Genomic DNA, 15,356 nt, shown 5'->3' with positions numbered 1-15,356 from the left:
ATTCATTTTGAAAGACCTAAACGAGTGTGCTTTCTTAATACCGAAAATTCCGGTATTTTGGATTTTTAAAACCGGTGTTTCGGTATTGATAAATACTGGAATACCGGTTTTGAAATACCAGTATTTCAATCCCTAATTCCAATAACTTACTGCTAAATTCTGAGTATGATAATTAGTAAATAACCTTATCTTGAAGAATTCTAACCTCGTTTGCTGATTTTTTTGTATATTCTTGGAACACACAAGCTATATCTATATACACCAGTGATTCCTAACCCTTTTTGTGTAGCAGAATCTTGAAGCATTTTAATTTTATAAAATCTTGCGGAAATCATGCATAACTGTTCCAGAAATGAAAATTATAAAATACTCTCAAAATGCCATCCTTTACTAGATATAGTCACAATTTGTATGCAAAATAATTAAAAATTTGTCACTACAGAGAATCTGTTACAAAAAGTTATATTATACGAATTCTTCCATTAATTTTACGCAATGAATACGGTTACATAAAAATTGTACGTAAAACATTTCACCGTGGCACAGTTCGCCGTGGGCTTTTTTATCGTAAAGAGATGACCGTATACTATATGGTCTCCAAGTTTATTAGATTAAATATTTTAATTATAACATTAATTCAATTTTCATAGGTGATTTTGGCAAAATTCATGAATTCAAGAATGAAAACCTTATCTAACAAATAATCCAGTATAACGGCTATTTTCAAAATGTGTTATTTGTTTGCTGCTGTTTGTTCTGTAAAGTGTAAACCTACAAGAACCGTGTTTTATTTAGACATGAATTTTACTTCAGTACTACCCAGTAACACCACCCAAATAGGTTGGACTGTCTTTAATATACGGCCATATATTTCCGATACAACATTATTTCACGGTGAAGTGGGATACGGCGAACTGCATACGTATAAGTTTCCAAACACGAATGAATACACTTTACTGTTGTAATTAATAATCAGTTAAGTATGTGACTAACAATTAAAAAATATATTAAATACATGGAATATAAGAGAGTATTCCATTGTTTGCATATACTTCGGATCCACGATTTATATTATCATACTTCCACATTGTCGACAACTAATGTTTTCAACAAAAAAAAGTAACGTTAGTATGCAAATATACAAATTTAAAAGCTTTGACAGAAAAAAAATGTTCAGTGCAGGCGGCGAAATTTAATAATGACAACTGATACCTCATTTTTGATTCCTTTTTTCCTTGTTGCTACAAAGATGTCCATCACACGCTACTTCAATATAATAACTATTTCGCAATACCACCTAACCTTAAATTTTAAAATACTGTAGTGTTTTAGAATGAATAGGTATGCCACGTTAAATGTTGTGATTAATCAATTACCAAAATGGTTTGAAGTTGTATTTGTTCGCAAGATTTTACCCAAAATTTGTCCCAGCGTACAATAGGTGATGTTAGTACAAGGCCCACTATAATAGTCAGGCCGTGACAAGAAACTGTAAAATTAAATGGCAGTGATAATTATCGCTCATAATATTTCGAATGCAATATTGTGAACTGCTTATAGAAAATTATGATTCTTGCATATTAAAATAAATAGCAATAATTGGAATGAAATAATATGCAATCGAAAATCGTCATTTATTGCTTACAAGTTACTGCATTGCATTCAAATATAATCAATAATAGTTATTACCACCGTAATTCGCAATTCAGTGACACGGCCTAAATATATAGTCGGCCTTGTGTTTGTATTATTATTTGAATTATACACATATATTTTTACTTACTGGAGACGCGACGACTTCATTCACATGAAATAGGAAAAAAATAGAGATATATTATATTGTGTATATTATACACAATATAGAAATACCCTACCCGCACCTCACCTCTTCTTGAAATTTAGGCTTGTGTAATTCTCTTTTCTCGTTTTTTGTCCTTAAACTTGTAAATAATTTGAATTGATATTTAATTAAATGGACTAAATATTTTTATTTAACTTTTTGTTATTCCTGAATATTGCAATTACCATAAAGTAACCTAATATTAAATCAACACCTATTCATGTTTAATAGTTACGAGAAAATGCAGAAAAAGCGCTGTGACTACTAAGTATTGAAGATAATAAATGTTTTAATGCTGTGATTGCAAGTGGTAGAACACGATTCGGCAGCGGCGTGCGCAACTCAAATGTATAACCGTGTGTGAAATCTTTGTAGACGGCTTTTTTTGGGCATTTCACACACGGTTATACGTTTGAGTTTCACGGGCCGCTGTCCGCGCGTTCACTCTGGCGTAGCACTAAAGTAGATAGATAAACGTTTTATAATAATTATGTCTATATCTATCTATATATCAAAAACTATAGGGGAACCTTCAAAATGGAATGAAATAGGTGATGGAATATACATACCGAGGAAACTAAGATCACGTGACAAATTACGTTATCATTTCTTGTGATTGTAATTGGTTAGAGCAGTGTTTCACATCAGTCTATCATGAGAGTAACTCAAGTAGATATGTCACGTTTTTTTCGAAAACTAAAACAAGTGCAGGTGTGAAGCGCTTAGTTTAAAAACACCCTAAAACGATTTTTGGTAGTTTTGAGAAAAATGACAATAATAATTCATATGTAATAAATCTGTGAACTTCATGTATTTATTTTTTAATTCGTTACATTCTAAAGAGTATTTTGGCTTTCAATTTTAGGGGTACTTATTTGAAAAGCACACCCAACCATTTTAGCGGGTTTTGAAATTTACCCTCATTTTTGATGATACATATTGACGGTTTTTGGCGTTTTTTAAAGTTCATTCTTTGGCCATCATATGGGTAACAAAAATATTCATCTAAATACATATCTAACTCGGAAATTTGTAAAAACCGTTTTATAGGGATTTGAAACTAGGCGCTTCATGTGTTATTATTTAAAAAAAAAAAAAAAAATTTGACACAATTGAAATCAATTTTGATGTGTCGCGAAATTATAATTAGTTTTAGAGTGTGCCACTAACTCAAAAAGGTTTATAAACACTGGTTAAGAGTAGAGTCAGTATTTTATGTTTTAAACTCAGAGGTGGGGTTGACAATGTTTGAAAACGACCTTTTCTCAAATAGTTTTCATGTCAAACAAGATTTATTTTTAAATTTAATAGGCTATTGGATATTTGTAGAGCTTTACAGTTTTATAAACTGGCATTTTTGTAACTTAATTAATGCCATAAGTGGAGTCATTTTTAAACTACAATGATTCATAACATAGCCTGTAATAAGAAATATATCGTCTGTGGCCAATTATTTAGCACGGCTAATATTTCTTTGGATATTAATAATCATTTACTTGCAAGATGTCCCTAGGCAGCGCCAAAATGCCGACCTATTTTTTATACAGTATTTTTTTTATCATCCTTACAAGACTGCATTAGCTAGGAAATGTGTTATATGAATACATTACTAACATAATATATAGGTACCACTAAAACATACAAAATTAAATTTTTCCTCAAATGTGGGGCTTTTCTTATTTACAAAACTTGGCAACAATTGTAATGATATTTTTAGCTTGATATCGCAAAGGTGTAAGCATTATTAAATCGATAAACGATACAATGACAAAACGACGCTTCGATGCGGACTAAACTCGTGGACCATGAGCATGGGACGTTCTGTAAGAGGGAGATGTATCTTTAGTTTTGACGGCCAACTCAACTGTAATTATTCTTAAATCTGCACGTGTCGTTTCTGGTCACCAAAGACGTCGAAGGGCAACAGAAGTGTGGCCATAGACTAATAAACTTTTAGTGTGGCTATCAATGGTTCTGTGAGAACCGAGCTGTGTCAGTTGAATTCATGACATATGAATAGCTTTCAAATTAATTATTGTTTAGTATGTGTAATTTCTTTGTATACATTTGTTACACAATCGAATTACGACTTAGTAAGCACTTTGTTTACCTCAGTGATATTCATTAAACGTTTATTATATTTTCTCACCAAATAGCTGAGATACCTGAGGAAACAGGTTGGTCTCTTCGTAATATGCACTGGATAAACTTGTATCTTGCTAGAGAACTTATTGTCTCAGAAAATAACACCTACCTCTGTTATATTGTACCGATTGTACCCTTGTACTTATGAAACCATAAATAAACTCTCAGTCCTCCATCATCACGAATAACCACGATCGTCTTTCATCTACAACACCATCGACCACTCATACAGAAGTAAGCAAACTAGACATCGCTAACCCGACGAAAAAATTACACTCGTATTAATCCTTTTATGAACACAGTTTGTTTCCAATCAGCAAACTGATTTTTTTAATGGAAATATATTTTCTTTATTACCAAGTTTAGGTTGCTATTTCTATATATACCAAATGATACTCCTCGATTTGCGACCCTTCGAGTAACTGCCGCCCCCAAGCGACCCTCAATATGCCTACCCCCACGGGACGTCACTGTTAGACATAATAATTATGACTACATACATAATTTTAAGTACGCTATAAAATTATTTACTATGTTGCTCATTTGAAACAATTCACGTGTAGATAGAAGAGAAACACTAATGTGACAGATTAAATTTCATGAAATCTCCCCGTTTTGGCATATATAGGGTGCAATGCCTACTACATATTATTTACTATTTGATTTATTGGTAATATAATATAAAGTAGTTTAAAGCAGTATAATTTGTTGGCTTGGTGATAAGCCTTATTAGATAAAGATACCTACTACAATGTAAGCCCATAATTATTAATAAATAAAATACATTTTAATTCATAGCAACTTAGTGTAAATAATCATAAAAGATTCACAGCTTTCTGAGTCACTTTAGTAATTGAAATAAATCTGATTTACAATAAAATTAAAGTAGGTAACTAATGACTTTTTTAAAATATTCTTTATGCATCAACGTATTGATTTGAAAACTGAAAAATATTACATTTTACTGATAATTTTCATTGTACGTATCTAAAGACAATGAAAAGTTTTTTTTAATAAAAAAAATATGAATAAAGAAATACGCTTTCATTAAAAGCCCGATTATTATACTTATATAGTTAGGTAGGCACCTCATATTTTCTTTATTTTTTCTTTTAACCAAGTCCGATCCTAATAAGATCATATGGGCATCCAGATAGTGTAGGTTTATATTAACAGATTTTTGTTTTATACGAGAAATGGATGTCAGCCGCTTGGTCAACCTATTAGGTCCATACTCTGACTTAAAACACAAATTGAAAACCAATGTGTATATTTGCCAGACCCATGATTCGAACCTGGGACCTACGACATTTTTTTTTTAGAATTATTAATAACCATGTCCTTGCTTTTTCGTACAAGGTGGTTGTTAGTAATTTTAGACAATCACAAATACCCAGGATTTGAGAAAAACACATAAATATTGTGTCCTCACCGGGAATCGAACCCAGAACTCTCGGGCGGAAGGCCAGTGCCTTATCCACTGCACCACGAAGGCCGCTTACCTACGACATTATAGGCCGACCCTGTTCATGTTTCTCTCATATTTTAAACATTTAACTTAAGTTAAAAATATTTTTGAATAATTCATAGATTTTTTCAGATTTTCCTGGAAAAAATAAATATACTATGTATAATATTATATAACTTGAAATCTTTTTTATTTGTATTGATTCGAGCTTTGGTATTGTGGTAATATACAAAATTTGTGTTCGCAAAAATCCGATTCTAAAAAGACACCATAAGCAACTACCCCTCCAAACCAACCAGCCTGGCACCATACTCGGTCTTAATCGAGTGTATCACGAGGCCCTGCGTTTGCATATGAAGCATCAGCAGTTTTTTTTGCCTGGTAATACCTCATTTGCAGATACCCAAGACTGAGGTCACCACGCTCTCAACTGAGCTTTATCTATGTTTGACTATTGACTTAATTTAATAATAATTACAAGATAAAAAGAACCTTTTATATGCCACGTTTTTTAAATTTTTTGCTGAATTATTATGCTCAATATGCTCAAACTTATACTTGATATGAAGTAAATAAAAAAACAAACAAACAAATACAGAATACTGAAATGTCATTTTGACATTTCATTTTGATTTCCATAGTAACGCACGTATATATTTATAATTTAGTTGCTAGGACCACCCCCTTAGCAACCGATAATAGTCTTTTACTTTTTACGGATTTTTCTTAAATAGCTTTCCATACAAAACAGAATTAACTGAAAATGAATTCAATTCTGCTTAAAGATGGCATTGGCATCGTGTTCTGATATATTCTAAAAGTTTCAAATGTCTAGCTAGTCGAGAAGTTAGTTATAAATCGATTGCAAGATTTGTACTGGACAAACAACTACCGGATAAACAAGAATACGAGCTAATAAAGACGTTGTAAAAATGCCATGGGAGAGAAAAGCACGGGAAATTAACTTAAAATAAATTAATTTAATTGTATATTTATTATATAATACAAAAAATATACCTAAAACAATACGGACATACAAAAACGCCGCATTTTTAAAAAAAAAATGCAATAAAATTGGCATTTTAAAGTACTATGATGAACTGTAAACTATACAAATGTAATGATTGTGAATTCACATGTAGGCATATGAAAGAAAATTCTGATAAATATTCTACTTTATTTTAATTAGGTATATTTTTTGTTTACCCAATTAAAATGTATTATTACGACGGGGATTGCAGGTAACTTGACTACTGTAATAAGGGCTCGTAACTCGAAAAATATTGGCACACCCTTGTACTAAATCCGCAATGATAACGTGCAGTTTCGTGGTGGCACCCTATGATCCGTAATATTTATACAGTATTATGAAAATATGTGCATCCTAAATAAAAACAAACACATGCATTTTACACCAGGAATATAAAATAAAAAAAATAAATGAAACACCGTATGAATTTTAATAAATTTGTTTTATTTTGTAACATGCAAGAATGAACCATTTTTTTATTTACCTAAGACAGCACAAAAGCACATGCGTCTATATGTAAATATATGTATATAAACTTATATCTAGGTACACGTTACATTGATTTAAAGGCCAAATTGTTGGTTAGGCTTAGAGTATACTTTTGATGGACTAAATATACATAGGTACTTCATTACATACATTAAAATAAAGAAATTATTGTAAATTATGTAAAAATAATAAATTTAAAAAATACGCCCCATTGCACGAATTACAACTATGTACAAAATAAGAAATTTATGATATTATTTCTCGCTTACCAGGATGACTGTGTCCCACCCTGTTGCCCCCGTATGCGTACATATATTATGATACACCCTTAGTAAATACATTTTACTACCTGCAGGCCTATTCTAACATATCACTTACCATTAAAAAAGATCTAATTATGATAAAATATACCACATTTATCTCTTTACGTATTCTGGCGGTTAATTATGTAAAAAAATTAACCGTCTGAACTATCAAAAGGTGATATCTTTTAAAAGTCCCTCGCTTGACCATGCTAACTTTGAGAATGAAACAGAGTATGTAAATTTTACATATTGAGAATTGAGACGCAAGATCCGACTGTTTTGTTTCAGTTGCAATGGCATGACTAATCAAAATGTAGATTATGTTGATATGTCTGACGTGTCAATACAAAATTATTGTGTTCGGCTCATTACCAACAAGGTGGCGCTGGTTCGGCTGTATCCGCTTGGGTTCGGTAGTACGAACATATCCAAATTTGACAGGCATGTCTACCAACCAAAATTTTTGCCGTATTTTATTGACTAATTTTCGACTAAATTCTAATTTGTCGAATTAGAGATAGCCGCCGCTAGCTGTTTAATGCAAAGAATATCTTCCGTGCTAGTTTGGAAGAATGAAAATAACGGAAACGTGTTAAAGTGATAACCGTTAAGAATAGACCTGCTGAACGGTTTTTGCATCGAACCTGAAATATCGAGGAAAAAATGGGGTAAAATATATGGTGACATACCAGAAACCAAATACAATTAAATCCAACCGTGAAAGTCTCAACCAATATAATATATTTATAACTTGATCGGATTACTGATAATTTGTTATTAAGATGATCTGATGATGATTTTGTTGCCGAAAATATGTAACCATGTTCACTTAATGCATTAACCATTATGCAGGTACAATATAGAAATGGCTGTACAAGATATTATCAAATTTCCCCATTCTCAAACATGCTTTTCAACTTGAACTTTTGTATTTTCCCGGAAGCGGTTTTGGGGAAAGCCTCGACGATCTTAAGGTACCTCGGCACTTTATAGCGCGCGATCTGTCCCTCGCAGAACTTCTGCAGACTGCTCAGGTTGAACTGTGCGCCTTCGCGGGTTCGTACGCCGACACACACCTCTTCACCCAACCGTTCATCTTTCACACCGAACACCTAGCAATAAACAACACAATATTATTACAGTTAATACTATAAAGAAAAGAATTCCAATTAAACACATATCTGGAAAATAGCATTATCCTGAATTATTCGCTTTTAAACACGTTACACCAGTTAAATAATCATGTCGGACGTGCTACAGTTAAATGTCGAGGTTAAAATAATGATTTGGTTTGATTTACCGAAAACAAACGTAATCTCGATATCGCACTTTTTCCAAAGAACGGCTCAATTTAGAACGACATTTGATTTTGATATAAATATATGTAATATTTATTCTTAATCAAACGAAAACAAATAAGTATGAATGAGAAAGTGTGAAAAATATTATCGTATCGCTCAAAGTATACCAAAATTATTATGGTTTGGCATAGGCAGGGTTTATTTGAATTTTATAAACTAACTTACACCATCTGTAAATTGTAGTTTTAGTTCAATAAATACAAATTCGTATGACTAACAAAATTTAATATCCACTATTTATGGCGAATCTTAACATTCGCTACTGCTAATTAGTAGCCTAACTATGATAAATTCCACAATTCTTTTATATTCGTTACCCAAACTTTTGTCGTAACTTGGCACGTATCCAGAAATTTGTGCGTAAACAATTCACCGCAGGACACTTATTCGTGCGCCGCAGTACGTGAAACATGAGTTCGTGTAACATTAATTAATCAAATGACGAGTTCTTCGTTGAACATTTCACCATGGAATACATTTGTACGTATGCTACAACATGTGGAGATGAGTTTGGGTCAAAATCCTGAAGGCCGGAATCCCGAAGGCCGAAATCCCGAAAGCCGAAATCCCGAATACCGAAATCCCGAACGCTGAAATCCTGAATGGCCGGAATCCCGAAAAATACAAACATAAATAATTGCGCAATCTTACAATTTTTTTTAACAAGAGAGACAAAAGCCCATTTTTTCTGGAAATATAAAAAAATTTAAAATATAAACACCAATAATTGCGCAATAATTGAGCAATTTTCGCAAGAGATTTTTGCGGAAATGGGTTTTGCAGATTGCGCAATTTTTTACAGGAGAGACAATTTTGTAGGACAAATGGATGTTGTCTCTCTTACAACAAGATTGCGCAATTAATGATGTTTGTATTTTTTTATTTTTCGGGATTTCGGCCTTCGGGATTCTGGCCAGTCGGGATTTCAGCGTTCGGGATTTCGGTATTCGGGATTTCGGCTTTCGGGATTTAGGCTTTCGGGATTTCGGCCATTCGGGATTTCAGCATTCGGGATTTTGGCCTTCGGGATTTCGTCCGGCACCCGTGGAGATGTCTTTACTAGGTTAAGTTATGTTAGGGTTAGTCAAATTGGAACAGTACTATTTGCAAACTATCGCCGCATTTTGTAAGATACGTACAAAATGTATTCCACGGTGAAATGTTCAACGAAGAACTCGTCATTTGATAAAATGTTATACGAACTCATGTTCCACGCACTGCGGCGCACGAATAAGTGTCCCACGATGAACTGCATACGTACAATTTACATGTAATCAACTTGACAATGATAATGATGTGATAACTGAAATAGGTGTAAACGTTTTAACTAAAGAACCAATTTCTAAAATTTTATTGTAAACATTATTTCCAACCATAGAGGTATCAAATAAAACGAGGAGCAAGCAACCGGCTTTCTTATACAACTGAATGAAGCTGGCCAGCAATATCCAACAACTTACGAGAAATAGCGACGCGACAAAAAAAATGCAGGGCATCACGGAGGACTTACTTTGGTCATTATAACGTACACGTATAATTAATAATATTAACGTTAATTTTCCCGTAAATTGATTACCAGCCTGCTTCACCATACTTTCATATAACCTGCCGTTTCCAACCGATAAACATTGAAACTTTTGACATTTGCACCATTGTATTTATTTCCTTTTGAAAACTATAGTAACTTACAGGGCTCGAAATGGACCGGAACGCACCGGAGCGCCGCTCCTGTTCGTGAAATCGGTAAAATTGTCGCTCCGTCTCGTGGAATAAATAATTTGACAGTCTGAGCTGGATAAGCCATATAATAGAAAATCTAACATAAGTACTTATTTTTATGAAAAAACGCATAAACTTTGATAACTTTACTATCTAAAAATCTTCAGAAAACTGTCGAGCGCTCCGGTTCGTAAATTTTTCCATTTCGAGCGCTGGTAACTAATAAATTAAATACATGTGTATTGCAACTGTTATTACGTGTGATTCTACGACGTCCGGATGTGAATTGAGAAAATCTTCTACTTCTTTGGGGTAAATATTTTCTCCACCCCTTATGATGACATCCTTGAGACGTCCAACTACTTTACCGTAGCCATCTTCATGCAGCACAAACTGATCTCTGAAAGAAGAAAAAAATATCATGTAACTACATTAGTTTACAGATTTCCACAATCTCTTCAATATCAATACACACTTACGTAGTCACTCAACTAGGTACTAAAGTATTTAAAAAAGGGAAATGGTAAAGATATATATTATTTTCGCTCATAAGAGGAGCAGGCTGACATCCATAAACAATAATATTAATAGAATTATTATGGATTAGTTGTTTCAGTACATAGCGGAATCAAACTTGCGATTAACAACTTTGTAGACAGTCGCTCTACCAAATCAGCCACAGTGTGACACGTCTTCATTGAATTAACATTGCGAAAATACAGTGTTTTGTAAAGTAGCAGAGACGAAGATATTTGACATTATTGTATAATTTCCACGAAATAAGCGAAGACTCGAACCACTTTATCACATTTTGAATATCGTTCTATATAAGTATTATTTTATTTCCAATCCAATACCATCTAACGAGATACGAGGTTATTATTATTATTGTAATACTTTTGTTCGCCAATACCTAGCGGAAAAATACGAAGCTTGCAATTTGAGTTTTTTTTTGATAATTTACAATTTCAACTGTATTATATAATAAATATGTATCTGAAAACATTAAAAAGATTTTTTTTTTAAAGTCAAAGATAAACTTACAATATAGTAAAAAAAATGTGAATTTGTCACATATTTGGTACAAAGCTTTCGTTATTATTACATTATTTTTATGGTTATATTTATTATTAAAATTTAGTCTATTAAGTTTTCAAATTTTCGCCGTTTAGATTTTTTACTAATTCATAGTTTTAATATTTTTTATATCTATTTTAAAAAGCATCGATTTTTATAAAAAAAATATAAATGTGTATAACTTGAAATCCTTTTTATTTATATCAAATCGAGCTTAAATGTTGGGACCATACCTAAATAAGATTTAATGAAATTGTAAATTATCAAAAAAATCTCAAATTGCAAGCTTCGTATTTTCCGTTAGGTTCTCTGTTGGCATATAATATGATCCCCCTTAACTAACTAATAGCAAAATATATATATATATATATATAATTTATATTCAATTCATAATTTAATGCAAAAAACTGTAAAAGCGAATTGAATTGATTTTTTAATTGATATGATTTTTATACCATTCTATAGAAATCGGTTTTAGCTACCCGGGCTTCGTCTTTTGCAACAAATCAAACATATTATTTAAAAAAAAATTGTCTAACTACCTACATTATAGGTATTTTGATATAGCAATATAATCATGGTTATCCAACTAAAATTGACAGTGTGGTTACGTCAAATGAATTGGTCAATTTACCCAGTTTTCAGCCATTTGTCTGGTCCAATTATCTCTGACGTATTCTTGGGATCATTCCAGTAACCCAGCATGGTTGTGTAACCTCTGATGCAGAGCTCTCCGGGAGTACCGAATGGCACCACGTGACCATTGGTATCAATCACCTGATAAATACAAAAAAAATGTGTTAAATATGTAATTTATTTATTATGAATGTACCTACTATAAAAATATATACCTTTAACATTATACGCCTTCAAGAACCTCAATAAAATATTATTCTATTACCTTGGCTTCCAAATGTTCCTGAATTCTTCCAACGGATTCTGTGATTTTTTCCATCGATTCATCTCTCATACTCTGGAAGCAGACTGCCGTTGTTTCGGTCATGCCAAATACTGACTGAAAAAAATAATTAACAACGAATTTTAATATAATAAGTATTATTTTATTTTTTTATTAACACAACGCATGTGACTGCAAGTCCTAATCCCGCGTCTGTCAAAAATCACATTGTTCTTTTTTCAAATGTGTATTTGATTCAAAGCAAGGATGTAATAATTTGGGCTAATGGTTTAAAACTGTATTGCAATTATGGAACATAATACAACTGGGTAAAATACTGGAATATGAGTAAACTACATTTCGTTTTTAACCGTTCAATAGAAGATGATATTATTGTGAAAAGATGTATAAACCTTTCGTGATAAAGGTAAAAGAAGGCGAACGGTGCATTTGAAGCTAGTGTTTAATATAAAAGCGCAAATATAGTGACAGAGAAGATAAAGAATGATTTATAAAATAATATTGACTTAATTTACTGCTTCACTAACCAAATAAATAATTACAAGATAAAAAGAACTTTTTATATACAACGTTTTCAAATGTTCTATTGAATCATATTATAAACTTGACTTGACTAGCTTAAGGTGCATCAGTGAAACGGCAAATAATTTTCAACTGTAGGCGCGACAAAATTTTGGACTCGCTCGTATTCTGAGAGAGAATGTCAAACTGGAAACACGTCACTTTGTTTCGTGATGGTGACGGGCGTGTTAATTCTTAAATCGTGTAAAGATGACTAAAAACGTTACCCATTTACTTTAAAAAGAAAACATGTCAATGATTATATTATTATTGTTACTAATAGAATAATAAACAGAACATAAAATGGACGTATGTTGGATTTCTATGACAAATTATATTTCGTTTGGCATGCGTCATTTACACCCGCGACCCGCAATCCGCGCATCGCCTAGCCACGATCTTTTCAGGCCGTGCCTCAACTGAGGTACAACCTTAAGCGATAAAAAAAATGTACTTGATAGAAATACTGAATAAATATAGAATACTGAAATGTCGTTTTGACATTTCATATTGATTTCCATAGTAACGCACGTATATATTAATAATTTAGCTAAGACCCCTAGCAACCAATAATAGTGTCGAAATAACTTTTCATACAAAACAGAATTAACTGAAAATGAATTCAATTCTACTTAAAGATGGCTAAAAGTATTATATATAATTATATAATTATAAAGTATTATATAGTATTATGTATATATATATAAAAGTATAATTTAGTTGCTAGGACCACCCCCTTAGCAAAAGGCGATAATAGTCTTTTACTTTTTACGGATTTTCCTTAAATAGCTTTCCATACAAAACAGAATTAACTGAAAATGAATTCAATTCTGCTTAAAGATGGCATTGACATCGTGTTCTGATAAATATTCTAAAAGTTTCAAATGTCTAGCTAGTCGGGAAGTTAGTTAAAAATTGATTGCAAGATTTGTACTGCATAAACAACCACTGGACAAATAAGAATACGACCTAATAAAAACGTTGTAAAATTGATTAAACTATTAAAATGCATTCAATTAGTTATTATTATTACCATTATTTACAGAATATATAAATGCAAATGATGCGTACTCGCGATGTCAGACTTTCGCGTTACTACGTTTTTTTTATAGTGCTCCTCACCTACAGTGACTAGAGTAGTGAACAATACATCGTTTGAAAGGTAAAAAATATAGTTATATTTAAAAAACAAAATCAACTTGAAAAATACTAAAACTACGGTCATGTCAAAATCCCATAGTCGACTATCCAGGTCGTGGTACAGAATCGCGAACTACGATGGGTGTGCTAGTTATTGATTATCTTCGAATGTAATCTGATAACAACTTGTTCGCAATAAATTAAGATTTTCGATTGAATATTTCGTCCGAATTACTACCATTTATTTCAATATAAAACAATAATCCTTTTCTATAAACAGTATACCATATTGCATTTAAAGTATGAGCAATAACTGGCACTTCATGTCACGGCCTGACTATATAGTGGGTCTTGCAAATTCCCACTATTTTTATTCGACCTTCCCTTACTTACGCAGTTTAACAATCGCGTGACGTTTTACATCATATTTCAGTTGAATGAATTATAACATATTTTAAGGTTTTTCAAAATTATGTAGGTATTTTAAATATTAATAATCACCTTAATTGTCTCTACTCCGAAAGTTTCTTTGATTTGATGGAATAATTTAGGAGAACATGGAGCTCCACCAGTCACAGCAATAACTGGTTTGGCTGATAATGTTGTGGACTTTGCAGCTGATACCATATCCACATACATTGTTGGAGTTCCAGTCAAGACGGTGCAACTGAAAGAAATTATTATCGGTGATGGTAAGGTATGTGTTACAACAGGACAATTAGAGAGTGTGGTAGATGACACTAATAAACCCTAATAATTATCTTAGAAATCGGGAGCATCCACTGTTTGTTCTCACAAAGTGCAGAACTGACCAGCTATTAGCAATTTTAATTGGAAGGGCAATAACTATGTTAAATCAAATTGCTTTGGTTATTGATATATTCCACTGTGACAGTAATTTTAAGTGGACGTAGTTTTAATATTTTTTTTTATATAGCGTATCCGGTCTACTTAGTTAATCCGGTATTCTTCCATGTATATTTATTTAAATATTGTTAACAATAAATTATTATTATATTTTATGTCATGTCGTGAATGTGTTAAGTATGAATAGTAGAGAAAAGCCTACTTAAAGTTGTACAAGCTTTATATAGATAGAGTGTAGAGCATGGGTGGCCAACCCGCGGCCCACTGGGTGTCAATTTGTGGCCCGTGAAGCAGTGAGAAAATAAAAATAATAATGAATCAAATGCTACCGCTAGATGTGCTAATTTCGATTACGATTTTAAAAGCACCGTGTGCTTTTTGCTGCATTTGCAACGCCATTCTCCGTAGACGTGAATTTATTACCGGGAAATTTAT

General features: G+C 32.3%; 1 protein-coding gene across 7 annotated transcripts in view; it reads right to left on the bottom strand.

Annotated features, from left to right (window-relative positions):
- Positions 1–6,906: 6,906 nt before the first annotated feature.
- Acsf2 (Acyl-CoA synthetase family member 2) overlaps positions 6,907–15,356 on the bottom strand; it is a 33,794-nt gene continuing 25,344 nt past the window's right edge. For 6 of the 7 annotated variants that reach the window (XM_085960298.1, XM_085960299.1, XM_085960296.1 and 3 more), the window contains 5 exons: positions 14,556–14,721; positions 12,336–12,449; positions 12,069–12,211; positions 10,616–10,757; positions 6,907–8,389 (listed from right to left, as the gene is read on the bottom strand). In XM_085960298.1, coding sequence (XP_085816424.1) covers positions 8,162–8,389; positions 10,616–10,757; positions 12,069–12,211; positions 12,336–12,449; positions 14,556–14,721 — 793 coding nt within the window. In that variant the 3' untranslated portion in view covers positions 6,907–8,161. Of the gene's footprint in view, positions 8,390–10,219; positions 10,323–10,577; positions 10,758–12,068; positions 12,212–12,335; positions 12,450–14,555; positions 14,722–15,356 lie in introns of those variants that run through there. The other variant, XM_085960300.1, reaches the window with a different exon arrangement.

The sequence above is a fragment of the Rhyacophila brunnea genome, unplaced genomic scaffold, assembly GCF_057557595.1.
Source record: "Rhyacophila brunnea isolate RB1 unplaced genomic scaffold, BYU_Rbru_1.0 scaffold_11, whole genome shotgun sequence".
NCBI lineage: Eukaryota > Metazoa > Arthropoda > Insecta > Trichoptera > Rhyacophilidae > Rhyacophila > Rhyacophila brunnea.
The sequence above is the reverse complement of the archived record's forward strand: the minus strand, read 5'-3'. Positions and strand labels throughout refer to the sequence as shown.